The 27,650-nt window shown below is 32.7% G+C and overlaps 2 protein-coding genes across 3 annotated transcripts; both read right to left on the minus strand.

Annotated features, from left to right (window-relative positions):
- Positions 1-257: 257 nt before the first annotated feature.
- On the minus strand, positions 258-11,781 carry LOC132701047 (fatty acid CoA ligase Acsl3-like). Its single transcript, XM_060668682.1, has 13 exons — positions 11,603-11,781; positions 11,424-11,517; positions 10,223-10,358; positions 9,975-10,082; positions 8,419-8,637; positions 8,164-8,365; positions 7,883-8,110; positions 7,401-7,735; positions 5,113-5,252; positions 4,031-4,203; positions 2,854-3,117; positions 2,520-2,795; positions 258-2,247 (listed from the first exon to the last, which is right to left on the minus strand). Exons 2-13 carry the CDS (start codon positions 11,432-11,434, stop codon positions 2,093-2,095), a joined length of 2,247 nt encoding a protein of 748 aa, XP_060524665.1. The 5' UTR covers positions 11,435-11,517; positions 11,603-11,781; the 3' UTR covers positions 258-2,092.
- A 4,311-nt stretch (positions 11,782-16,092) lies between these two features.
- LOC132701149 (protein tramtrack, beta isoform) lies at positions 16,093-27,603 on the minus strand. Of its 2 annotated transcripts, XM_060668859.1 has the most exons (7): positions 26,648-27,603; positions 26,337-26,550; positions 26,101-26,279; positions 25,674-26,032; positions 23,381-23,401; positions 22,700-22,973; positions 16,093-19,425 (listed from the first exon to the last, which is right to left on the minus strand). In XM_060668859.1, exons 1-7 carry the CDS (start codon positions 26,933-26,935, stop codon positions 19,273-19,275), a joined length of 1,488 nt encoding a protein of 495 aa, XP_060524842.1. In that variant the 5' UTR covers positions 26,936-27,603; the 3' UTR covers positions 16,093-19,272. The 2 variants fall into 2 exon arrangements, with proteins under 2 accessions (XP_060524842.1, XP_060524843.1); XM_060668860.1 differs by lacking the exon at positions 23,381-23,401 and having other exon boundaries at positions 26,648-27,602.
- Between the last annotated feature and the right edge of the window lie 47 nt (positions 27,604-27,650).

The following is a 27,650-nucleotide window of genomic DNA, read 5'->3' on the forward strand; positions in this document are numbered from 1 at the left end:
TTCCTTAAAGCAGGGATGCGTTTTCATTCAGTGATAATTATATTATTATCGAATATTATTGTTTAAGTATGCTATGCACCGGGAGTGCAGAGTGCCCAATTGTCGAGGTCTCTTGGGTATACGGGGGTTATACGCATTATACGCAAAGAATAATAGCGGTTTATAATAATAGCGAAATTGTAGTTTCCGATATTAAATTTGCCATGGCCCCCTTCGCAGATAAACTGACTGAAACAGCTCTTTTAGATACGATGTTCCTCTACCTTTGAATGGTTAGGGTTTTCCGAAATAGAAGCAAGTTTTTGTAAAAATTAGATAATTTTGACAAATCTTAATTTTTATTTTATCTTTAAGAAGAGTATTTTACCTATCAGTTTTTCTTTCTTCATTTTAAAGAGTTGATTTTGTTTTTATGGGACAAAAATCGAATTTCTTTAAACATCTTAAAAGTTTTAGTTTATGCCTCAATTTAACAGAAAACCAAGATGGTTCGTGGAAAAGTCTAGATACCCTGGCATTGCAGTTTAGCAAAGTCTTACCCACGGGGTGCTTTAAAATCAAGATTTGGTAGATGAAATACTCATAATATATATTCCTATATTGGGGAATTCTAGGAAACAACTCAATCAATTAATCAATCAATATACCTTAAAATAAAAATAATGTTTAATTTGGTACAAATCCGATCTCCTGATCTTCTACCTAATAGTGATACAGTTTCGTGCTTCTACCAGTTTACATATTTTTAAAAACAGTTTCCGAGCAAAAATATAGATTCTTTACATATTCTTTATATACTTAGAAATTTTCAAAAAGTTTTCGCTTATTTGATGGTTCATAACCGAAATTCTACATCATAATGATCAAAATTCCCTTGTATATCAAAAACTAAAAGAGACAAATTTGACAAGAGAAAATATACATTTTTTACATATTCATTAAATATTTACAAGTTTTTATGAACAATTTTCGCTTATTTGATGGATCACAAGCGAAATTCGAACATCATAGTTTTCAACTTTCCTTGTATATCAAAAACTAAGAGAGACAATACAATAGAAAATACAAATCAGCGAAAATGGAGCAAAATCATCAGAAATTGGACAGTTTGTAAAGGGTGGTTGTAACTAAAATGTTTTAAAGGGGGAAACTCCAGTTTTGAACTTGATAGAGCAAAGAAAAGGGTCGACACAATTTTAATTCATTTTGAAAATTGTCGACACTTTTTTCTATAATTTTGTGTTTTCCCCCAAATGAATACAACTTTCTTATGTTATGTAGCAATTGGTCACTATGGTTTTAAAAAATGCCCTGGTTGTTGGTATCGATCATGAAAAATGGCGGAGATATAAGTCAATTTTTGTTTACTTATGAGTAAGTTCTACCTATAACGTTAATATCCATCAACAGTGAAAGTTTAAAAAAGTTAAAATATCTTAAATGAAGGAATGAAATTGAAAATGGCATTATTGATATTTAATTTTAATATTAAAAATTACTCATATATAACTAAATTAAAAAAAATAACGTAAACAATCATTCTTGATACATTCCGAATTTCTAAATGTTTAAACTTAAGTGTGTATATGATAGAATGCAAAATCGAATAAAGGCAACGTTTTTAATCGCTCTTAACATTTATACGCAGAGCCGTCTTACATAAATGTCAACAATACTTGATAAAAAAGTGCTGCACATAAACCTTTTTTTTAAAGACTGTCTAACCACTTAAAAAAGAAAGTTGTATTTGTGAGAAACCAGAAATTACATATAAAAACTTCACTCGAATAAAGTGCCCTAATAATGTCATTTTCCAAACCATATTGCTTTTACCATAATTATTTTTCAAAAATCGAGCTCCCGTCATTTAAGTCGGTTTTGATCGATTTGGTACAAAAGAAAGGTTTTTACTACACTTCAATTAGGACTACCCTGTACAAGTATAAACAAAAATGTAAGTTAAAAAGTAAATATTTCAATTTTATACATTAATTATTGTCCCTAATTAAAATTAATCGAAAAAATGTTTCTAGTTGCCGTTAATAACATTGTTTGCATGAGATTTTTCGGAAAGAATACATTTGTCTTTAGGTCACGTTGCATAAAGTTCTTTCAACTCTTTTTCGTAATATTTTTGAATTTCTTTCCGCTTGATTTTTAACGCGGCTGTGACGAGTCCGGATTCCGGAGTCCAAGCCTCCGGTACGAGTTTAACGGCGCCTGGAATTTCGAATTTTTCCAATTTTCCTACAAATAAAAACAAATGATCAATGCAACAAGAAATCTGTTATTAAAATACAAATAATTCTTTTAACCTGTGTATATCTTTTGTATTGTTATATAAAATTTTAAATGAAAATTGTTTAAAATAAGTATTAAACAAGTAAAATAAAAAACAAATAACAAATGTTTGTTGAAAAATACATTTTAATAGTTTTTTGCAGGCAAACACTGGCCTCGTTTTTGCTAACCTACGATATTTTTTACGCTCTAATATCTAAACATATTTCCCGCCGTACCTTTTTTAAGGTGATCCGCAAGTTCCTTAGTAACAATTTTTGCTAATTGATCGCTGTTGCAAAGCTCTTCAAAAGTTCCTTCAGGTATCCCTTTATTTTTCGCCAGCTGTTCGAGGTGATTCGGGTGAGGAACGATAAGCGCAACGCAAAATTGTTGGGTGCCCTCTCCGTAAACACACACGTTTTCCACCAATGGACATGTTTTCAAGTGGGTTTCGACTTTCCCCAAAGATACGTACTCGCCTGCCTGAAGTTTGACTAAATCTTTTTTGCGATCTAAAAATTTGCTTTTCCAGGTTTATTTCGATGAAATCATACTTTGCACTAGGTTCACCTATAATCTTGAAAACACCATCCTCGTGTACTTCGCCTATGTCTCCAGTCCTGAACCACCTTTTCCCTCCCTCTTCGTAGAAATCTTCCTTCGATTTTCCTGGTAGTTTGTAGTAACCTGCGGCAACGTTATCGCCTCCAACAATCATCTCACCCCTGGGCCATGGCTTGTCCTGCACAGTATAGTTTCCCTCGTCCCAGTTTACAATCTTAACGAGACAAGTTGAACATGGAGGACCAACGCGACCATATTGCATCGTCGTTACTAACAAAAAAGTTTGAAGTAGTTGTGATGCATTTCATGTGAACAATACAGGGAGAAAAAGGTTCAAAGGCCCATCATATTTGTAGTGCATAAAGTGAGTGCATTCTGATATATAAATTGAATTGAAAATAAATTATAAGAATTTATTATTATATTTTAGATGCTTAATATAACAAAATTTAAAGGTAACAAACCAACAGATCAACAATTTGCGCACAAATAAAACTGAGTTGGTGTCTTCGTTTTAATGTCTCGTTAAATTTAGAAAATTTCATACCTTTGGGATTTTGGGTTGCACTTTCGAAACAAAAGGAAATGATTTATATATTTTAGTCAACTTTACTATAAATTCCCTTTTTCATGATATTTTAAACAAATATAAATAATTACAAAACAACACAGAAACGCAGAATCATCGATAACTGCTTCACGAATACGGTCTATGGGGCGCTAAAGTTCCAACCACATGCAAATATCTGACCGGTGTAGATTTACACAACTCAAACTTTTGGCTTTCGCAAGCCAATAAAGCTTGTGCAAATTGTACATGCACAAGTCATTTATGCGCTTGCGTATTTTATCTCCCTTGTGAGCCAATAATTGAATTTGCTCAAAAAGGCCACTTTCCTCATTAATTTGTTCCATTTTCATGAATTTTAGTAATGTTTATGGAAAAGATTTTCAATTCAATCTGTGCATAACTTGTCGCTTGTCTCGATACTACAAAAAGACGTAAAATACGTAATCGCAAATCTCGTACCTCGCCCTTACATTATGTCTATATCTTTTTCCGCAAATCGCGAAATATTCTAAAACCCATGTTTTGCGAACCAAGTTTTGTATCTATAAAGATAGGTGAACCTCTATTTTCTTAACTCTGGAACAGGTCAGTTAATATAAATCATATACATACTGTTTTCTACGCAGGCGGCTGACGTGCTTTCTGTCAATCCATAACCCTGGATAACGTGAGCACATAAACATGTGGTTATTTCTTTTTGAGTGTCAGCCGACAGCGGCGCACCACCCGTTAATATATATTTCATACGACCTCCCAAAATCATCTGAATATTGCTAAAGACGATTCTGAAAATGATAGGACCTATTGACTAGTATTATATTCTTCAGAGTCATGTCAAACTTTGGTAAATATAAATAAATATAAAAATATGTGCGAAAAATTGCAACTATATAATAGACGAAAATCGTAAATACAAAAATTGTAGATTGTAGCTCTGGATACTTAAATTAAAACAAATTAATTAAAACAAATTGACCAATTATTCAAGCATTTTTTGTTAACGGCTAATAATTTACAACAGAAAAATTCCCTCGATGTTCGATTTCGCTTCACCGAGTCGAACTTGAAATTCCCGATATACTTCCGAAACACGAATTCCGGAAGTTTCTTTAAAGGTGGTAGACAGTGATTCAGTAGTGACAAAATGCTTTCGAACAGTGCCATTGTATTTATTTACCTACTTAAACTTACACACGATTCGGTCAGTCGAATTGTTCGCGCTATTAACGTCAGTGATATACAACAATCTCCAAATTATTTCTTCCTCGGGTAATTAAACTATTTCCAAAATTACGAAAGAAATTACTCCAAAGACTTCATTATTATAATATATATCTTGTGTTTAGATTTTGCTCGTGAGGGTTATGGGTTAAGGCGATAATTAGGTGACTATGTAAGCACTTTAGAGTTGTTTGGATGCCCTTTAAAACAAAATTCTTAATAATTTTATAAAGCACCATACGCCAAAAATTTTGATACAATTCTTCAAGTTATTCAAGAACCACATTGAACCGGTAACAAATTTTGCACTGATTGTCATATGTGAATAGAATCGATTATATCTACGAGTTGAAGTATGTCAAACATCTTTGTATTCCATACAAAAGTCATTACCAATTCCAACACATTTTTACAAAATATATTTATTTATGTATTTATATTTATTAATACGTAATTATGAAAAGCATGCTTACCTATCAATAATCCTCGTTTTAAATCCTCTCGCTGTCCATCTAATTTTATAGTCATAAGCGAACTTAAACAATAGTTTTTTAAATGAACCGCTCTTCTTTACTTTCTCGTGTATACCTTTAGATATTCTGTCGAGAATTAGCTGAAAAAAAACTAATCTCATTCCCAGCACTTAGATGAGTTTAAAGCTTCAACCGTCGCTGCGTCGGTTGTTAATAAATTAAATTTGCTGACATTTCGCCAATCATCATCTTGGCTTCTTTAGAGCTTAATTGAAACTGGAGAATGATTGGCGAAACGGCAGCAAGTTCAATTCATCATCAACCGACGCAGGAGGAATCCAAAAGATTCGTGAATAGTATTACAGTAGCCTGTGTTAGTTTCTTTGAAAATGTATTGATTGGTATTTAACAATTTTTGTGTATTGTGTATACAACTTGTTAGGTTATAGTATATAATCCTAATTTTATCGATATCGCCTACTTTCTGTATCATTTGGATCTTTATGTACCTGGAATTAGACCGTTAGTCCGTTTAAATGATATAATTTCACTTGCTACAAATATGTTTTGCGTCAATTTTGTTATAATTTTTAATATAAAACACAGAGTCCGAAGTCAAGAGATGATCATTTAAAATCGTAGTGCGATCACAGCCAATTTTTTTCTGAGAAGTAACTGGTAACTTATCTGCATACTATTGTGGAATGTCTAGACACTTTGTGTTGTATTTATATGACGCTGATATTAATATGAAAATTTTTTAAAATGGTTTTAATATACAGTGTCAGGAAATCAAACGAGAAATACATGAACAGGATGTTCCGAAATTAATGCATCACATTTTTATGGCATATTGTACGTATAAGACCCTAGTTTCCTAAATAGAATATACGTATGGAAGTGCTTCATTTTCGAGATACAGGGTGTTGAAATTCTAAGAAAAAATATTATTTTATCATAATTTTCAAACCACTATATTTTGATGACATTTTGTACGCTGCTTTCAAGCAGCAGTATCTTTTGATATTTATATATATTTTTTAATTTACCGGTGACCAAACTTTTAGAGAATATTTTTGAAGTAAAAAATGGTGCACCATTGCTTTTTCCGTAAATAAACATTATTTTTGGTGCATGGCAAAATCACCAAAATTATGATAAAAATGTTAAACATTACAAACCTAAGTTTTAAATCTGGTATGAACATCACTGGTATAAAAACTATTTAGCATAAAAAAATGTGTTTTGCTGGTTGAAATCAGTGTACCAACTGCCAATGAAATATGTAGAGTCATATGAAAATTAGCAAAAAACACTCCGTATATTTAGTCCAATTGTTATTAAAAATAGCACTTGACATTTCAACCAATGTAAAGGGCGCTAACCATTCTGAAAAGGTGGATAAATCATAAATAAGCATATTTCATATAAACTTGTTCGAAATAGAAATACATATAAAATAAAATCATATATTCAGTTTCATAAAGGGGTTTAATTATATAAAAACCATCGTATACGTATACATAAGTATGCAGTTAGTGCAAAGGATGTTCATGTTCAGATAGTTGAGTGTGTGATTTTTTTTTAATATTTTTATATACATAGTAATACGATTTAAATCCCTATAGAAACACTAAGGCACCCACTAAAATACTAAGAATTTAGAAAGTAATTCAACTGAATTAGTATTCCCTCCAGTTAGCGCTGCCCCATTTATCACCATCTTGAAAATGATTGTACTGGCGACTGGGTGGTAAAATTTCAATTGTTTATCGTTTTGGTTGCGATATGTTTTGACTATTTTGATATGTTTTGTTAATTAAATAAAAAAGATTGCTTTATTAATAAATAATAAATCGTAGAGTTATTTTACAAATAAAATATTCAAATATATATTATGTATAATGTATCTTTATGCATGTGTTTGTTATTTACTAATAAAAATAAAGTAGTAGTACTTGTTACAAACGTTTAAAAAGAACATAATTTTTTCCTTCTTCAAGAAATAAAACATATTGGTAAATAAGTGCTTTTTTTAATGATCCTCTTAAAAAAATCGTGCTGCTAGTTTCTAATAAGTCTTTTTAACGAAGGTTTTTTTTTTAAAGAAGTTCTACATTTTATTTAATAATATATACAAAAAAAGTGAAAAGGGAAACATAGACCAATAGGCCATTGGACTATTGTAAAATTTGGATCACTTTTCTCTCACGCCGTTGCTGTTCTAATATAACTGAGTCCACTTACGTGCAGTAGATTAAAATCTGCTAATATTAAGTAAAACTTACTGGGACTGCGGTCATGACAGTAGGTCGCAGGACGGAAGCATCCCCTTTGGTTCCTTTCTTAATCTTACTAGCCGAGTCGATCACCGTAAGCGGGCTCGAATAGCCAATCGGTACACCAGCACACAACGCGATACTTTCGACGAGCAGTTCGAAGACGTGCGCCAAAGGTAAGAAACCGATCATGACATTGTCTTCGCTAATTTCAAACACATCGCTAAAAGCTTTCATCGTGGCTATAAGATTTTTGTGTTGCAAAATAACGCCTTTGGGTACGTCGGTGGAACCGCTGGTGTACATAATTATGGCAGCATCCTCCGCGGAAGGCGGATTATCACCTAATATAAAAAAAAATCCATGTCTAAAAGTGGAATAGTAAACTCTATAGAAAAGAAACAACACACTAATGTGGATGACGACGAGGTTGCTTTTTTTCTCATGAAATCAATGAAATGAAATAAATTTTAATAACTTAAATAAATTACCCTTGTCGGAGGTAGCCCCCATTTTAAGTATTTCAGAGAATGGGTATATAGTCACACCTTCCTTGTAACCGGAAGTATCCAATGTTTTCAATTGGTCTTCCATGTAAATTAAAGTCGTTACTTTGGGTGTCATGTGTAATATTTTCGTAAATTTCGGCATCAATTCGTGCGATGTAATGACCACCGACACTTCGGTTTGATTGATACCGTACGCGATTGCTTCTTCACCTGAAATTTATCATTTTACAAATACACCTCCATCATCGAGCCGATAGTAGTACCGAGGGTGGCATAAATTGTGACCAGTAACATGTTCTGCTTAAACAGACCGTGAGCGGCAATCATCCACTCTGCTCTAGTTTCAGCAAATATCACGACGTTCTCGTTAGAAACGCATCCGATTTCACGCAATCCCCTGCCGAAGTTCGTCGCCAACATGCTCACCTGAGAATATGTTTTCCAGTGATAGTCTCCAAAGTTAAACTGAAAATTTACCAAGTGACTATTAACTCGCCGAGTTTATCCTAGAAGCTCACTTTCTTAAAAACACGACCATTTGCTTGAATTTCATCTTCTTCGTTTAATAATTCCCTCGTGCCAAGGCAACGTTTGGACGAGAACTTTTGCGAAACGTAATTCAATACTTTTTCGAGGGTGTCGATGTTCTCTTTTTGCAACATGGAGTGAATTTTCGATGGTGTGAAAATGCGCTTGTAAGTGACGCTGACGCCCGCATCTCCAATCATTTTCTGTACCTGCACTCAGAAAATAATGCGTTTTAAAATGCACAAAAATTCATTTTGTAATAAATCAACTCTTTTCTACAATTTAATAAATCAAAAAATTTTGTAAATATTTTGATATTGATTTGTTTATAAACATAACATAAATATATAATAAACATAAATAATTTTCTTTTTTCCTATATTTGATGTATTGCGTATTTGTTTTATATAGAAATATGCTTAAAACAAATTATTAATTGCAATTGCAAATTGCAAAGGGAGAAAGCTGCCATTACTGTTTGCGTGCTTCTTCTCGGCAGTCCATTTGTTGTGTCGTTAGGTAGTGGTCGCCGTTTGCATTTTCAGTGTTCCCAAGTTTTTTGTAACCATTTTCTGTTAGTTTTAAGAGTAGTTCGTTTTTCAAATTGTTGGAGATAAGCAAACAAGCAAATTAGTATTTAGTCTGTAATTAATTGCCTGGGTATTTTTTTGTATTATATTCTGTTTCTTTTAATATATGCATTACGGTAATGTGCAACCCAGAATGGGTGAAAGATCACACCTAAACATTCTTAATAATTTTCTTTGATTTTATTACCAAAACCTAAGTAAAAGCAATTAGGTAGATATGATAAAGCGGTTTAAAAAGTCGGTTTTTAATTCATTTGTAACCGCATAACGCATGTTTGAATTGTAATTTTATTTTGTTGGTGACGAAAATAGAAGACTCCAATTTTAACCACTAAAAATATTAAATTTGAAGGTAATTTGATAAAGAAGAAACTATTGCGGATAGAAAATTAACACATACACTTAACACAGATATAGCAGGAAAGATAGGGCAAAAATTCTATACCACGCAAGTGAAAGGATTTGTAGCAAGACACGATACTATCTTCAAAATGAAAGACCTGAAGCTATTGTTTGAACAAGCCATTGACCATGGCATAATAAAGAAGAGGTAAAAATATGACTACTTGATCGATTGGACCGCCGAGATAGATTTTCTGTAATTAACTTTCTGAAAAATTTATTTTTTGTATAATGTTTAATAAAAAATAAGATTACGTTATACTTGTTCTGAGTATCCTACCGCCCTTGGTACGCCATTTTCGGTGTTCGTGAATGGATAATAATAAGCAGAACTTATAAATTGACCCAATCCCGGGTGGTGCCATCTGCACTGGATAGAAATAAAAACTTTTGCAAACAATGAAAGTGGCTCAAGTATTGCCCAGGTTACCATGAATAACATAACTAATGAAATAGACTATAATAAACTATAATAAGAAAAACTTGGAGTAACCAAATATCAAACCAAAAATCTTGAATCGTTTCTGTACTATGCCAGTAAATGCCATACTTACAGATTTATTTTTTATCGATAAACGTTCAACGACTTTTTCATTTTTGGCATCAAACACGTTTATTGTGTGGGATTCCGCATTTGCTTTTTCGACGTTCACAATTGTTGACTAAAAAGAAAATGATTGAAATTTTTAAATTTGCATATGAAACGATTTAGTAATTTAGAAACTATGAAATCCATGGAACATAATTATATAACCACACGTTAGGTTGACATTAAATGAAAATAAAAACTTAAAATACCAACCTTAAGACATCTAGCTTTAGATTTTACAGACCATGGTAGATCGGTCAAACAGTAAACTATATATGTGGTGATATCAAAGACAAAGCTAATGGAATTCAATAGCGCTAGACCTATTTTGAATCCAATTCCTGTTTCTCTGAAATTACATAAACGTAATAAATTGTTAACTTATTAAAAAGTGGATGATTATGAGTAATATTCGTCTTACTATTTAATATTTTGTCTTTACAATGCACTTTTGAATGTGTTCGCTAGACATTAGACAAAAAACATTTTGTGGCGTAAACTACTGGCACTTTTAATTTACAAACAGACGCCGTTAGAATTATTTCCTGATTTATTTGAGTCTGTTGCCTTTTGCACTATGAATAATGACATATTTTAAAAACTTTTCGAAATTGGGAGGCACTTTGAACCCAGCCGAAAAGTTTGCCGTTATTTTTTGTCGCAATTTCTAAGCTTGGAGATTTGAAAATCACAAACAGTAGGCGCGCTGAGAGTTTTATGGCACTATCAATCATAAATGATGTATTATCGAAATCTTCGTGTTCCTGTGTATTATGGTAATGAGGTTTAAGATCTTACTTAGACAACATTTGGTAATATAATGAAAAATTCGCCTTTAAAACATCTACGAAATAATGAAAAAATGTGGTGTATATACTTAGCCACAAAATTACGTATTGTTTATAACTACATTTTTACTTAATCTACTCAAAAAAAAAGTCTCACTTTTCGAGAGTCCTATCGACAGATTTTTGATTTAATGAATGAAATATAGGTAATATAAAATTGACGACTGATATAAAATTGTTTTTATTAGCATGGCAGCGTCCGAAAAGAGTTAAAATGTTACACGAAATAAAGCAGCACTTAAATTCGCCTAAGGAGGTCTCAATTTCGTTTCGCCTATTTCCCGGACGCTCGTGCGGATAATTTTGCGTAGTAATAAGCTGAATGCTTCCGAAGCCTACATATAAAAAAAACGCCAATAATTGCCACCCAACAGAACAAGGTTTCTGTTATATAAACGAATTTTTTGCGTGCACTTTCTAATTTATCAATAAAAGCATGGAAAACGAGTATAGTTATGGTTTGATATTTATCTATTATTTTGTTGATATACTGCAGCTGGCAAAAATAAAATCGTTTTCGTAGGTGGTCGAAATTTGTTTGTATCTACTACATCATTAAAACTTACCCAACATCCATTATTTCTTAAAATAGGTATGTATGTACTTAAAACTGATGTCCGCGCGCAATGTTAAACAACAATTCACTCATCACCTTGGTCGCTAAAATGTAAATGAAATATAGACAATAATATCGATAAGAAATTTTTTAAACCTAATCGGACATAATTTTAATCATCTTAAGTACCTTTTTATGTGAAATTGGTGGAACCTTTCGCGCACAGCGAACCGATGCAAAGGTTAGAAATAGTCGCTTATTAATCGCTAGTACGATAACGTTGAAAACCAACTAAAGTAACGGGACTTGCCTGGAAAGCGTTTGCATTATGATTGTTGGCGTAAAAATGTTATACTTTTTAAAAAGACACTGAAAAAAAAATTAACTTGCATTGATTAAAACGCCATCCCGTCACGCGCGCTTTATTGTCTCCTACATGAGGCACGATACATACCTCACATGCATAAACATTCTTGCATATTTGTGTTTTATTGTTTTTTTTACGTTGTACAAAAAAACTTTTATATAAAAAATAAAATACCTATTGATCACATTTGTATGGTTTACTAACAACGAATGGCACTGGTTTCATACAAAAACAATCTAACGCCAATATCTGAATGGCTACGAAAATGGCACTCGTCCTGTACCATAGCTTTAATACGATAACTTCTTTGAAATATATAAAGGGATCGAAAATAATTTTTTACCAAAATACAGCCTTTGCGAAGAAAATGTTGACCTAGTATTGTGTACTTGTATATAGTTTTGAACATTTTTTCCAAAAAATGCAGCTATACTGCGTGATTCAGATTCACAAATTGAAATGGGTGGTATATATCATTTTAAGTAAAAAAGTTTTTATATCTATTGGACCCATCTCCTTTCAGTCGCGGAAGAGATAAAAATGTTTTTTTTAATTGATCAAAATATCTCACTCACTTTTAAAGATATCATTTTGAAATTTGGTCTCGTTAATACTTTTTAGATGATCACCATTTTAAATTTGTTTTAAATCTACGGTGTATAGTGTACTAGCATTTTCGAGCTGAGAAATCCAATTTCTCCAGACCTTGTTCTAAAGACTGATCTACGAAATCACTTACGGAAATAACAATTGGTAGAACCTGCTTGGTATCTATATGTTTATTTACTTTCGTCGAACATGTACTGCACAGGGTGTCCCAAACTCACCTTAATTTTTAATGCCGAATCGGATAAAATTATCCATTTGAAAAAATGCCTTTTTACGATTTTATACTTCATTTAATTATCTTAGGGCCTGCAAAGGTTGATTAAAATTGAAGATTTGTCGAAAACGTTAAATTAAGGTATAGGGCATTATATATAATACCCTGTATATATGGAAAATTGAAAAGTCTAGATGAAGCTATGCAATTTTCTATTTAAATATCCTCTTTCGTTCGTAGTTTCTGAGTTGAAGGAATAGGGAATTTTATTTCGGACATGCTATACACATTTGCTGTAGTCAGATTTCCGTAATTGCACAACAAACTTTAGGTAATGCACAGCAATAGCTGAATGTGCGGTGAAATCCCGGAAATGTCCGAAGTGGCTCGGATCCGTGGGAAACAAAACTGACGTGGTAAATTGACGCTTCCTGCACGCTAGTTCGGTGTGTAACTAGGTATTTTACAGACGGGAGTATAAAAAATACATAATTATACACCGATCTAGAGCGCGGGAAGCGTCCCTTTATCACTTACGTTTGGTAAACTTTTGAAAGCACTGGTTTATTAAACACTCGTTCCGCTAGTGAACCAAATGCCGTTTACCGAACTTGTTGCATAATATACTAATTTCTACGACCGTTAGTTTTTGGATACATTTTTGCTAAAGAACACGAATACATTCACTTCAAGCCGTGCGGTGAAATCTCAAACCCATACCGGTAATATCCCAGAAATGTCCGAAGTGGCTCGGATTTGGGACAAGAAACTCAAGTGGTTAAGTGACGCTTCCAGCGTGCTAGATGGGTGTATAATTTTATTTTACAGAAGGGAATAAAAAAATTTCCTTGTCAACCAGTAAGCCAAACCTGCGTTCAAAAAAGCATGACCGCTGACAAAATATCGTTAGACCATGTTAAATGTTCAGAGACAACCGATTTAATATTTTATATAATATTAAATATGGCGCAAAGGGCAAATTAATGTGTGAAATTTAGGGGCCCTTCTCTTCGAAAATATCATAGCCGCCTAAGGCGCGTCAGTTTTTACCGTTCTTACCCACTTAGTCACTGTATTATTTATAGGTAGGTACTAAGTAGTCCTTGGTGATTCAAAATTGATATGTCAAAATATTTTAAGTTTCCTATTATATAACATGGTGTCCATAAAGACGGAAAAATTGATTTGCCTCACTCGGCTCGTAATGTTGGCATCATCCATCTCAACATTATATATCTAACAGATATATCGCTACGTATAATATTCTTGGGGTCTTGCTTAGTCTTATTATAACTTTAACACCTGCTATGATAGTCTTCTATCCGTTCTAAAACCTGATAGTTACATTCTTTTGGAATATTTTATGGCAATAATGGTTATAACTTGTACTTATGAGTTGATTTGAAATTTTTTGTGCTCACAAATAAGTATCTATCAATTTTATACACACTCCAATTTGTGTTTCAGTCCGATTTGTTAGCAAAAAAAATTAAAATTGCAAAATGGGGGCTTTGAAAAAAATATAACAAACATATGCAATAACTGATAACATTTCCGTTGAACCTATTTAATAAACAATTTTGAATTTGAATGGGTATAGGTATAATTAAAATATTTTCGCGACATTGTTTCGAGGACATTTACGAAAAACAAAGTGCATAGTGCACATGTCATTATGCTTTACAAATCATCTACATTGAGACAGGTCAGCAAAAACGCCAATTTATGCGTTATTAGTAAACTACTTATCTTTAATGTGCAAAATACACGGTACACAAAAAAGTATTAGATGGTTTAAAAAAATAAACCAAACATTCATTTATTTTTAATATTTAATAAAATAAACTTCTTTCATCCATTTGTAATAAGTAGATACCACCAAACACTCGAAACATTGCAGATCTCCGTCCCGCTCTTTCCCACTATTTAAAAACACTTTTTCTACCACTCGGCGCAATGCTGTAATACGGACTGGGTATCAATCAAATTTGGTTAGTTGTTTTTTGCAACAGTGCGATGCTCGAAAGATAAGACTAAATACCATCATAATTTTCAGTACAAAAGAAATAAAAACATATAAACAAAAAGTTATGGCATTAAATATCTAGATTATAGGATGTGTCTAACGCCCCCTAGTCTTATGCCCTAGATTTTAAGTCTCAATTGGCAGAAATTCTCCTGAATTACCCCGAATTCAAGTTTTCACGTCGATAGATCAGACACAATTGGAGTAATAAGAACGTCTAAACTTTTCCACTTAGTGCATTTTCAAAAAGACAAAGAAGAAGTTATGGCATTAAATATCGAGATTATAGGGTTTTTAAGTTTCAATTGCCAGAAATTCTCAATAATTACCCCGAATTGAAGTTTCCAATTTCCACTTAGTGCATTTTCAGCAGTCTGATCAATTAATATTGCTTTTTGGCGCATTCATTACTGATCACTCTGTAGACAAAATACTTGCGAGCATGGGGTAAGAAGTATGTGGACGTATGCAACTTACAAGCTGGCAATTAGCGACGGAAAAATTCTAAACTTGGGTCCAATAATTGTTGTTGGAAGTATAAAGGGTGACCAGATTTTCATGAACCAACTTTAAATTAAGATCCTGTATTCGGGAACGAGAATAATTATTTTATTTTCGTCATAGTATTACTTTAATTTTTCTCTTGTGTTTCATGATTTTCTCTAGATATTTCGTTAGGGAATATGAGTTCTAATATTCTCCAAATTGAGGTAATCTTTTATGACGGCCTGGATGAACTATTGTATTCTTGTCGGTGCATTAACAGAATCATAATTGTAATAGTTTCGACATGACGTTTGAAAGATTAACCATTAAAAAATGTTTGGAAATTCTAAAATTAGAAAAACTAGTCCGAATTTATTTAAAAAAAAAACGTGGACTTGAGCAATGTATGTAAAAAACATTCTCCTTAGTGTCATCTGCTGTAATATAAAAAATGTAAAAATTAAACAAATGCAGAATTTTTTAACTTAAAAAAAAACTTACTCTCAGAACACTGGAACAACTTGAAAGTGTCACGGATTTGTGTGATTCGCTATTGCTAAAAAGGGTAAAAGCAAGAGAGTCAATAATCGATGTGCGCCATGTTGGAGGCCAATCAAAAATAAATGTTGATGTTGAGCGGATTGCTATCAACCGGATACAGATTTTGCCTGTGGGGAGAGTTTTTGAGGTCACTGATCGCTCTTAACATGTAACATGTAATATGTTAGATCACTTTGGGAGCAACATAGGAATGTCCTTTGTTAAAAGTCGACATGTAAACGTTGCCAACATTGAAATTTCGATTCGTATTTTTTATTTCTCTATATATCTCAGGTGGTTTTTTAACAATGACTTGCACGTCGCCTACTTGCGGCAAGGTTTACATATTTAGAACATGTACTTTTTAATAGGTGGCACAATTGGGAAAAATAGATAGGAAATATGTTTGAAGGTAAAATAAGAATCATGGTCTATCAAAATGTGTAATAAATAAAAAATAATCTACATAAAAAACATTACACTAAGTGATAATGTTATACTGTAAATTAAAAACTTTAATAGTGGGATAATTGTATTACTGCAATTGCTGAATGATGTCCTTAGAACCTCTTAAATTAACAGATCTTTTTAAATTAGTCTATTAAGTATGTGTAAAACTGGGGTAAAATAGTATCTTCTATGTTTGTAAACTTATTTGTTAGGCACTCAACAAATAATTGTATAAATATATACGTCATCATATAATATATATAGGTAATATATGTCGTAAATAGGATAACATGAAACTCTTCTTCATGTTTAATACAAATATATGACAAACTCTAACCTATATTTTGAATGTACTTAAATATATTTAAATGACTTAAATAGATAGCTTAGCTCTTAAACCTATATAAAATCTTAAATAATTGTTTTTAGTCAAAAAACTATAATGCACACAAATGACAAATACTGAGAGTGGAGCAAATACACTGCAATTTATACAAGTCTATCTACTTCTTATCGGCTAACATACAGGGTGTAAAAAAAAACTGCTAATCATAGATAAATTTGAAGTGATAACAAATTGTGAAATAATTTTGAATTACCATTACCAATTACCAATTACAAGAATGAAGTATTGCAAATGTCTAACTAAATCAGATTCCTGAGCTAAAGATTAATTGTATTTAAGTTTAGATAATTAATAATTGAGTTATGTTCCGATTTTAATCAATATATTTTATAATTCAATTCAAACTCGAACACCCTGTACGAGTCTTGCTCACCTACATACTTAAAAGCATTAATAACAGGATTGCAATTTGAAGAGTCAGTGCAGACAGACTGGACCCTGTGATATGTCCTCTAAGTTCTAAACTAATTTTGCCGATATATAATATTGCGTGAATAGCATAATACGTTTGTTTTTCATAAAACATTTTGGTAGTCACTTTCACTATCCGCTATAAGTTAACGCACATCGTAGCGTCCCCCAAGCAAACTGGTCGCAAATCAACAATATTTATTCAATAGTAAATAAAACCACATCATGCTCGTTTTAAATATAAATAAGCAAATAATACCCTGTTATTTAATGTAAAAAATTTCTAAGGATATTTAAAAAAAATGAATCTTGTCCATTACTTAGAAATTTCTTCTAGGAATAATGGAGTTTTAATAAAACACAATTGCAACTAATAAAACTAAGTAATGCTTTTTATAAATAGTTTGTTTTCTTGATAAACAATTTTAAGAAAAATAGTACGTCGTTCTTGTCTTTTGTGAACCAAAATCATCAAATGCAAATATTACAAATTTATGAAAAACTACAATAAAGTACCAAATAGTTCTTGTAGAATATGCTTTTATTTTATTATCTTCAAATGAGTGGTATTTTTTAAGAAATCTTACTGCTTATCTACCTTATAATGTTGCCATAAGCTAAGGTTATTTTAAATTAGGATAAAACAGATTAAAGTAGGAAGTGAAGCTTTAAATTGGCCTTTTTTGATTTTATATTACAATAGGTTCATAATTATTATTCTTTTTATAATATAGATACATAGGTTGGAATGTGTAAGCTCTAGTTGATACTGGGATTTTAGACACAACGCGCATCAGGACATCCGAAACCGGATAACTTTTAGAAAAGAAAATTTATACTTATGAACCCATACGCTATATGCTAAGATGCTATATGTATACGTAAAACAAAATACGACAACTACAAGCTAACGAAAAACGTGGTAGAGAGAAAATCAGGTACAATGACATACTATAGTTTGAAAATTGTTGATGCGAACTAATTACTTGAAGAACTATTACGAAAAAATACTGTCTAATAACCGTTTAGTAAGTATTCAAAGAAAGTTGTTGCTATCAATTAGTTTAGTAATATAACTAAATATAAAAAAAATACCAATTATAAACAATACTGCAAAATTCCAATCTTCAGCTACTAAAACCTTAAGTACTGACTGAAGAAAGCAGGAAAATGTTCCAAACCTCATCCGCGACTTTTAACAATAAATAAATAAACATATCCTAACCAAATAGAATAGAGAAAAGAGAGCGGAAAATTATCAGACCAATCATTTCACACAGCCAAAATCTAATGCTTCAATACAACAGATTACAATACGGGCACCCCCTTTATTAAGACGAAATACCTATGTAGCACTTTGCTCTCTGAACACTCCGATTGAACTACTAGTGTTAAATAATTAGTTCACTTTTCACCCACGAATCCTTGATCAGTTAATTCGGCGCGACCTGCGCATTTAAATCATAACACGGTTCAAAGCAGCTATAGTGTCCCAAAAATAGACAAGAATAATAATTGAACGTCGTTAATAGAAAGCAATCACAGTTTAAAATTTAATTAATTAAAAATTTAAAAAATATACTTCAGACTAGTTCAATCGGCTACAACAGCGCTGCTTAAGTTACAAAGATTTTCGCAAATGCAAGTAAGTCCAACATTAAGCAATATATGAAAAATATTTAGCTTGCAAAATAAAAATATAATTTTAAAAATTAAACAGTTATGATATTTACAAGTGTTGAATTAGTCACACCTAATACAAGGACCTGATAGAAATAAATAAGTTACATTTCGCCGCAATTTTTGGATAAAATTTATTTTAATTTTATAAGCAAAATCATAAAAACCATTGAAAAAAAATATTTTTGCTGGCGAATACAGTAAAAAAACACACTTGCACAAACAAACTCCCCTGGTAAAACAAACGCATTTCAGATAATGTTGCCTAAGCCGAAAAATTATGTGGGTGCAGACATACTACATCAACGAAGATAAAAACAAAACTGTTTTCACAAAGAAACTTCCATCTTCAATGGGACAGTATACACAAAACCAAGGTATCATTTGCCAATTAGAAAAGTGTCCAACCATCCTCTTGAAAAAGATTATCCCAGCGGTTCAGTATTTCGAATACTTACTAAAGGTTGCTATGCAACACACAATAGATCACTACCTCAAAGTTCTACGAACAATATTCACCGTACTATAAGTAGCGTCACTTTTTTCCTAAAAATTAAACTAAACGAGAGACAGTACAAAAATTACTTTGGTCTGTATAAAATACTAAATATTGGAAAATATAAACGTCACATTTTTCAGTACAAGGAAACAGCAGGTGACGATACTCATTTTATTTGTCACTGTTACTTTCGGAATGATCTGAGTTATTGTTTACCTTCCCCTCCAGCTTTTCCTTTTTGATTATGGTTATGTCAGGGCAATGAGCCAACACCGAATTGCCTGACGGCGAATTCCTATTTCCGGATGCACTGCAAGGGGTAACCTATAAAAAAAAATTAACCTCAGTTGACAATTGACAGGCTGTGTTTGTTTACTACGCGCAGCATTTCTTTCTGTTAGATCAAAGGCTGGCCTTCTGCGGAATATTAACTTCAGCTTTTTAACTGCCTTTACAAAGGCATCACCCCACTCGCGCCGATATCATTTGGTATTGTCGATTCTAAAATTCAATATTGCGGGAAATTGGAAATGGCGGTGTTGTTTTCATATGTTGCGTTGCTTTAAAAAATAGTTCGTTTGGTATCGTTCGCGATTCAGTTCCTTTATGGATTCAATATTTAAGGAAAAGTTTACCGGTTTCAAATCCAAACACCAAAGAAATAGCTTTGTGAACAATTATTTTATTTGATTCTATAGAAAAACTATCGCCACCAATACACTTCTCCACCAACCGGTTTTACAACTGAAAGCAATACAATGTATGTATACTCAATTCATAGAAAGTACTTTTATTTTGCTAGTTTTTGGGTACAATAGAAAAATGTCCTTTAAGTTATCAGCATTCGCAGTAGACCCAAAATTACGCTTTTTGCGTTTATTAGTACGCCGCCATCTACAAAACACCACAAACCACACACCACAAAAAACTGTTAACAAGGCAACGAATAATGCTTCAGAGGTAACATGCAAATATTAAATACTACCAAAAGGCCCCGCTTGTTTGTGCTCGGCAGAGGAGAAAAATTGGCCAAAGCGGCCGTCAATGGAACGTGATTACTTCTTGTATGTTCCCACCACAAAATTCAACTTTTAAATAAAGCAATTTCGCATTTTAACATTTTGAAGAATTTTATCACTTTCGGGCTCCTTTGTGAGCGATCGATACCGTTAATAAAAATGAATTCAAAGAACATTAACTCCTTAAATATATATAATAACATCTATGTACACAGAAAATACAAATACACAAAATTTTAGCAGGAGTTTTTTTACACAAATATACAGGGTTGTGATTTCAAAAAATTGATTTGTTGTATATCTTTGAAAATATCATTTAAACTCTTCAAAAAAAACTTCCACAGGGTTCTGTAATACTTTTTACAAAACTTCTGGATTCCTCCTGCGTCGGTTTTTGCTGAGTCGAACTTGCTGACGTTTCGTCAATCATCTTGTTGGCTTCTTCACAGCTTGACTGAAACTGGCTCTTACTTTACTCTGTACTTGCTTACTTGAGGGGGGCGGATGACTGATTCCCATATTGGTGACAGGTAGAGACCTGAGTCGCGGTTAAGATTGTTAGGTTGTTTATACATTTCTATAGACTATCGGATTTTTCGTTGGTAGAAGAACTGATTGCATGCAAGAATTTTAGTTTTATCGAATAAAATTTTATGTCCGGTTTCATGAGTGTGTTCGGAAACAGCTGATGAGTTTGTCTTAGTCATAAGGCTCTTTCGTGTTCTTTGAGCCTAGTTGATATTTTTCGTCCGGTCTCTCGAATGTTTTCTTTGCCGTCAAAGACAAAATTCCATATGAGATGCCAGGAGTTTACAGCATTCCATGCATATGCGGCAAAGAATACATTGGAGAGACCGGACGAAAAATATCAACTAGATTCAAAGAACACAAAAGAGCCTTATGACTAAGACAAATAAACTCATCAGCTGTTACCGAACACACTCATGAAACAGGACATAACATTTTATTCGATAAAACTAAAATTCTTGCATGCAATCAGTTCTTCTACCAACGAAAAATGAGAGAGTCTATAGAACCGCGACTCAGGTCTCCTGTCACCAATATGGGAATCAGTCATCCGAGACGGTGTTTATGTCCCTCATTTACGTCCGCCCCCCTCAAACAATATATAAGCAGGTACAGAGTAAGTCAAGCTCTGAAGAAGCCAACAGGATGATTGGCGAAACGTCAGCAATTTCGACTCAGCAAAAACCGACGCAGGAAGAATCCAGAAATTTTGTAAAAAGTATCATTTGAACTCGTATGTTGCTAACCCCAGAAATAAAGGGCGTAGGAAGTAGTTTAAACTATGTCACCTGGTTTAGGAACACCAAATACACTTCACAATTAACAATAAATACATTTTTTCATATTTGCGAAGGTTTTACCTAAGTTAATTTTTATTGTCAAAAATGTGTTTGAACCTTTAAATAAAAAATAAAATAAAAACATTTATTGTCCAAACCTGGATAAAAAATACATTTAAAGTTGTTAATATATTCATCTAAGTAAACATACAATGTATATAACGAAAGGTTTCAGCAAACACAAATAATCTTAAGTTTATAGGTAAAATCTTTATGGTCATAGAAGCACTACTTTATTGAAATATATTTACTACATTTTTTCAATTCACTCGTCAAACAGTTGTTTCTAAAAGTTTCTGGTATTTTATTATATAATACAGGTATAGATAAAAATTGAAAGGACAGTCATGATTTGCATTTTTTTAAATAGTGGCTTACGGTGATCCTTATTTTGTGCAGAACACAAAGTTTAATAATAATATAATAATAATAATATGGTATATTCTCACGTTAATAAAAATAGTAAAATAAAACTTTATAGCTGCCTCGAAAGTTGTAAGTTCAATAAGTTTTCGAATTTGAAATGTAACTTTGTTCAATCTTGCACATGCCAGTTAAATCTACGATTTAGGTACACACCTAGAAGTGAGAGTTAGTTAGTTAGAGAGAGTGAGAGTTAATGTCGAGTGCACTTAAAAATAAAAACTTCTGATTTATTTTCATCTAATTTAATTGATTAGAATGAAACCAGTCTTCTGCATCAACAATTGCTTAAGCACTTGAAGATACTGCATCACTTAAAGTTCTACCCAAATTAAATAATGTTGTGCTAAATATGTAATCTTATATTCAGAAGTAATGTAATGTACATTGAGTACATTGTGGTTCACCACCGTTTGGTAATGTAACGATTTGTTTTCTGTTAAGATAAGATTTAAAAAAACATCATAAAATTCAAATTTGTTAACAAGAAACACATGGCTAACATAATTAAAAGCTTTTGAAACGTTTAACAAGGTCAAACAGGGAATAACTTTACTGTCAATAGCTTCGAAATTTGTTTCCAGAATCGCGATCATTGCTTTCAATGTTAATTTCCCAAAAAGGTAATTGTCTGCAGTCAGTCCATTACAATTTTTCGGTATGCGAGCTATCTTTGCAAATTTAGGCGCATCTATTTACCAAATTTCATAAAATGCAACATCTAAATAAATTTGTTCTGACATTATGATTCTATTGTATACCCGAGAAAAAGAGAAAAATTGAACTTACCAAATTCTTAAATACATTTGTATTATTTGATGGAATGTCTGGCAAGATGGAATCAGCTTCATCTTCCGAAGTACCTTCTTCGTAAGACTCGCCTTGATTAGACTGGACGCTTGAATTGTCGGGATTGTCAATTTGTGACATTGAAATTAAATAATTTGACAACGTCTGTGGGGTAACGTTCAGCTGTTCAGCCGCCCTGAACAAAGTGATCTCTTTCCGTTTCAATTTCAGCAGCACATCGGTAGGTCCTTGCTCAGTCCAGAAGTCTCTTACTCTAAAATTATTAAATAAGTTTATGTAACTTAAAACTTTTTAAGAAATTTTCTACTAGATCAAATTGGTTAAATAGGTTTAAACCATATAGCTACTAGATATATAGGGTTTTGCTTTGCCATTAAAACAGGCATTTGTGAAGGCAGCATGAAAAAATGTTGAGTAAGAACATTCAATATGCGCATCCGCGAATGATTATTATCGCTTCAAATTCCAAGATAGTAGCAAATGCTATTTAATGGTGTCGTACATCATTGATTTCCACCAGTAATAACTCAAGTATTTACAACCCCTATATTATCTAATACTCTATGGTTCACACAAACCCACATGCCATGATTTAGGTAATTGATTGAGAGCAAACAAGTTCCAAGAAATCTAATACATACAACCAATTTAATTTCATACCTTTTGAATAATGGGTGAAAACTGAAAAAATTGAAAAATATATAAACAGGATGATCATATTTTCGTGTGGTACTTAAATTAATAAGGTATATAAAACATTTTAGAATACTTTGAGATCTGAGTTCAACAATAGGCAAAAAATAAATAATAAATATATACAAAAAAAAACAAGAATACCGAATAAATTGAATGGTTACGCAAGTTGTTTTTGGTCACGTAATGTGAGTTAATGAAACGTTAAGGTCTTTGAGAGTTGTATCTGTTATTGTATAGAGCGAATGTATAGCAAAGGAAACTTCATTCTGGCTGCGACTGCTGCGGTTTTCTCATTCGTAGGCAACCATAGATGCCGTAAAAAAGCAGATTTGTACATTGTACATTGTACATTTTCAGATTTGCTCTGTTCATCGCTAGTACAGTGCGATGAACAGAGCAAATCTGAAAATGTACAATGTACAATGGACACTGTAACCTCAAAAATACTAGCTAGAACAATTAAATATACTCTTATATTTTAATCCCTCAAAGGTTTTGTTTTTTTTTCAAACAAATCTCGCATTTAAATTAATTTTGACAATATTTCTTCTTTTATATTATTGTAATATTAACTGAACTTTTATTACGCAAACAACTGTAACCAGCCATAATAAGTGTGTATGGTAAACTAGTTATTTTTATTAATTTTTTTTCAACGAAACTTCCTCAGGTTACTGTAATAGTTTTCACAAAACTTCTGGATTGTTCCTGCGTGAGTTTTTGCTGAGTTCAATTTGGTGACGTTTCGCCAATCATTCTGTTGAACACCATCTCGGATGACTGATTCCCATTTTGATGACAGATAAAGACCTGAATAGCGGTTAAGATTGTTAGGTTGTTTATAGATTTCAATAGACTCTCGGATTTTTCGTTGGTAGAAGAATTGATTACATGCAAGAATTTTAGTTTTATCGAATAAAATTTTATGTCCGGTTTCATGATTGTGTTCGGCAACAGCTGACGAGTTTATTTGTGTTAGTCGTAAGGCTCTTTCGTGTTCTTTGAGCCTAGTTGATATTTTTCATCGGTCTCTCCGATGTTTTCTTTGCTGCATATGCATGGAATGCTGTAAACTCCTGGCATCTCAAATGGAATTTTGTCTTTGACGCCCTGAAGATGTTGAGAGATTTTTGGACAAGGGGTAAATCTGGTTTTGACGTTATACTTCTTTAGAACTTTTGATATGTGGTCAGTGATGTATTGAATGTAATGAAGGACCACAGTGGCAAGAAAGGATTGCTTTCAGCCTCATTGTTATTGGAAGGTTGTGGTGAAGTGTATTTTTTGATGGAACGCTTAATATCTTTAATGTGGATATTATAAGAGAGAAGAGCAGAGGTAAGGTGTTTTAATTCTGGGTTCAGTGACTTGGGCTGACCTAGTTTTACGGCTCTGTAAATAAGAGAGTTGATAACCGATAATTTTTGGGTCGGATGGTGATGTGACCATGCATTAAGGTATCGGTCTACGTGCAGTGCGTAGGTTTTCTGTAAACACAATGACGCAATGTTAGGTCTGATTTTCTATTAATAAGAATATCTGAGAATGGAAGGTTATTATTAGCAACTCAATGGTAAAACGTATGTTATGCCCCTCATTTAGCTCCGCCCCCTTAAACAATATATGAGCAAATACAGAGTAAAATGCCAGTCAGTTTCAGTCAAGCTCTGAAGAATCCAACAGGATGATTGGCGAAACGTAAGCAAGTTCCACTCAGCAAAAAACGACCCAGGCGGAATCCCGAAGTTTTGTAAAAAGTAGTTATTTTTCGTTATATTTTTGGATAACAGATTAGTTTGATGATTTTATTAAGTGTGAAAGTTGAGTTTCTTGGACACCATAATAGTTTACTCATTCTACACAATAAACAGCATAACCATTGCAACAGTCTGTTTACTAATTTAAATCTCAAATTACTCTATAAAATACAATAATCACAAAATCATTAACACAAATATTATAAGGCATTTGATGATCATCTTTCCATAAAAGTTAACAATATTGATGATGTATTCATTATTGAGAGTTGAATGCAAAATTCTAATTCAAATCAATTAATGGCTTCTTAAGGTATATTTTCACGGGAATGTTGGGTGTGTGGAATGTGTGGGTTCTGTAAACATTGGGACAATCATTTTAAAAATGACTAGTTATAAACACACACAATTATTAAATTAATGCACAAATACTTATGGACTAATGCTCAAATGGAAAGTAAATCAGAAAATGGAGGAACACACAAATTAATCAATCCTACCTGTAAGGATGCTTGAGACATCCATAGGAATCTCGATACCTCCCATATAATGTGCCATACGAAACTCCAAGCAATTCAGCAGCTACCTTCATTTCCAAATTTTTCGTCTTGATTGCATCCATCACACGTTTGGTAAAAGGTTCCTCCCAGAACTGTTGACGTCGGCCTGTGTTTAAATATTCATTCATTTTAATGACATCTGGCCATTCCTTTTCAATTTGGGGAGTCAGAAATGATTGCCCCCCAGAGGTGGTTACATTTGTGGATCTGTTAGCATTGGTATTTGTACTGCCTTTTGATGATTCATTTTGTAATGAGAAAGAATTGTTGCTACGGTCATCCAAATCCTCCTCCTGAGACTAAAAAAAAGCCATATTTTTTAATTAATGTGCTGTTTAAATAGTGGGGTAACAAAAGTAACACTCACAATTTCCTTTTTAACTTTTATAGGTGACTCCTCATTGTCTGTATGGTCATTTGCTTGATCATCCTCCCAAATATTTAGATCATGTTCACTGCTAGACATGGCATCATTGGAATAAGTCTCATCGGTAGTTCCTTGAACATTACTTATTCTCGGAGTAGTGAATGTGCTGTCATAATCATCTTTAAATAGTGAGAATGTATAATTTTCTACTCACATGTATAACCATCAAATTTTACCTATGGGTGGTCTCCCACGCTTCTTCTTATTTGGAGGAGGGTCATATTTGGAAGGAGTATCCATAACAGTCGTCACTTGGGGTATTGCTGTCTGTATTCCATTAACATTGCCATCACTCACACTTGAAGTTTGCTCTTCATCTTTCCACGATACTTCAGCCAAACCTTTTATTCGTAGCTCCTCTGCTGTTTTAAGTAATGTTGCTAAATGGCACTAAAAAATAATAAAATGAACATTTAGTATAGAAGTTAGATTTTCTTAAGGAAATGTGAATGACGATAAAAATATGAAATGTAAACTGCTAACTCACATGTTCAACATTGATTTCACCTTTATACATAAATTCAACTAAACATTTTATATCAATATATTTCACATCTTTCATTATCAGGATTGGATCCTTTTCTTCATACTGCGAAAGGATAGTTTCAAAATATGTACTGCAAGCAGAAAGAACAATTTTGTGGGCCTTTATTGTTCTTCCTTCACAGGCAAGGGTTACATCGCAGAAGGCCTGCCTTTCAAGAAGCTGGGAGAACATGGTCTGCAAGTTCGAGTGATGGTACCTCCATCTTAAACAATACTGTTGAGGAAGCATTTTGTTTATGTTGTTTTTGTTTGGTTATGTTTCAAAAACTACCAAACCAACACAATTCTCAGGTTTACAACACCTTAAGTCCCGTTTTTAAAAAACTTTATGAGACAACATTTAAAGAAGTTGAAAACGTTTAAAAAAATAATCAATACTCGCAATTTTTCATTCCTTTTCAAATTCCATAATCTTCCTTAAATCACATAACAAAACACTGATTTCAGCACTTTTCAAGCCCATTCGACTTTTAATTTTCAACACTTTCTGTAGATTTCTAGACTTTCTAAAAATTTGCAAACGCATATGTAAATGTTCAATCATTTGGAAAATTCCGATAAAAAATGTGTCCCAGAGTTTTTATGACTCAGTGAGCCAATAGAAACCACGTAAGACCCTCGTAAACCATGTATAGGTTTTATATTCGTCGACCAAGCCTCTAAGGCAAATCAATAACGTTCCTTAAAAAATCACATACGAAAATGCCCTTATTTTGGAATTTGTCTACATTTTTATCTTTCATTTATCGCCGCAAGATGACTTCGACTTTGCGGAAACAACTGTTTTTTAAGATAACCTAACGGCATCAAATACAAAGCTTCGCGAACTCAAAACGGGGTCAAAAATACTGACAACACCGTATCAACACGGTAATTAGACCTTTCATATTTATTTTTATAAAAACTTCAGATTTTCACAGGCTTGTGGAAAGAAAGAGAAAACC

Source organism: Cylas formicarius, unplaced genomic scaffold, assembly GCF_029955315.1.
Source record: "Cylas formicarius isolate icCylForm1 unplaced genomic scaffold, icCylForm1.1 PGA_scaffold_4__25_contigs__length_36172078, whole genome shotgun sequence".
In the NCBI taxonomy this organism is placed as follows: domain Eukaryota; kingdom Metazoa; phylum Arthropoda; class Insecta; order Coleoptera; family Brentidae; genus Cylas; species Cylas formicarius.

What these genes read in the sequence shown, in the direction of transcription:
- LOC132701149 (XM_060668859.1), bottom strand. Translation starts at nt 26,935, where the DNA reads ATGCTTCCTCAACAGTATTGTTTAAGATGGAGGTACCATCACTCGAAC. An exon ending in GCGTGGGAGACCACCCATAG is followed by an intron (nt 26,280 to 26,336) that starts GTAAAATTTGAT and finishes CACTATTTAAAG; the next exon opens with ATGATTATGACAGCACATTC. An exon ending in TTTCACCCATTATTCAAAAG is followed by an intron (nt 22,974 to 23,380) that starts GTATGAAATTAA and finishes TAATAATTTTAG; the next exon opens with AGTAAGAGACTTCTGGACTG.
- LOC132701047 (XM_060668682.1), bottom strand. An exon ending in TATCGATAAAAAATAAATCT is followed by an intron (nt 8,638 to 9,974) that starts GTAAGTATGGCA and finishes TTCTGAGTGCAG; the next exon opens with GTACAGAAAATGATTGGAGA. An exon ending in TGCGGATCACCTTAAAAAAG is followed by an intron (nt 2,248 to 2,519) that starts GTACGGCGGGAA and finishes TTTTATTTGTAG; the next exon opens with GAAAATTGGAAAAATTCGAA.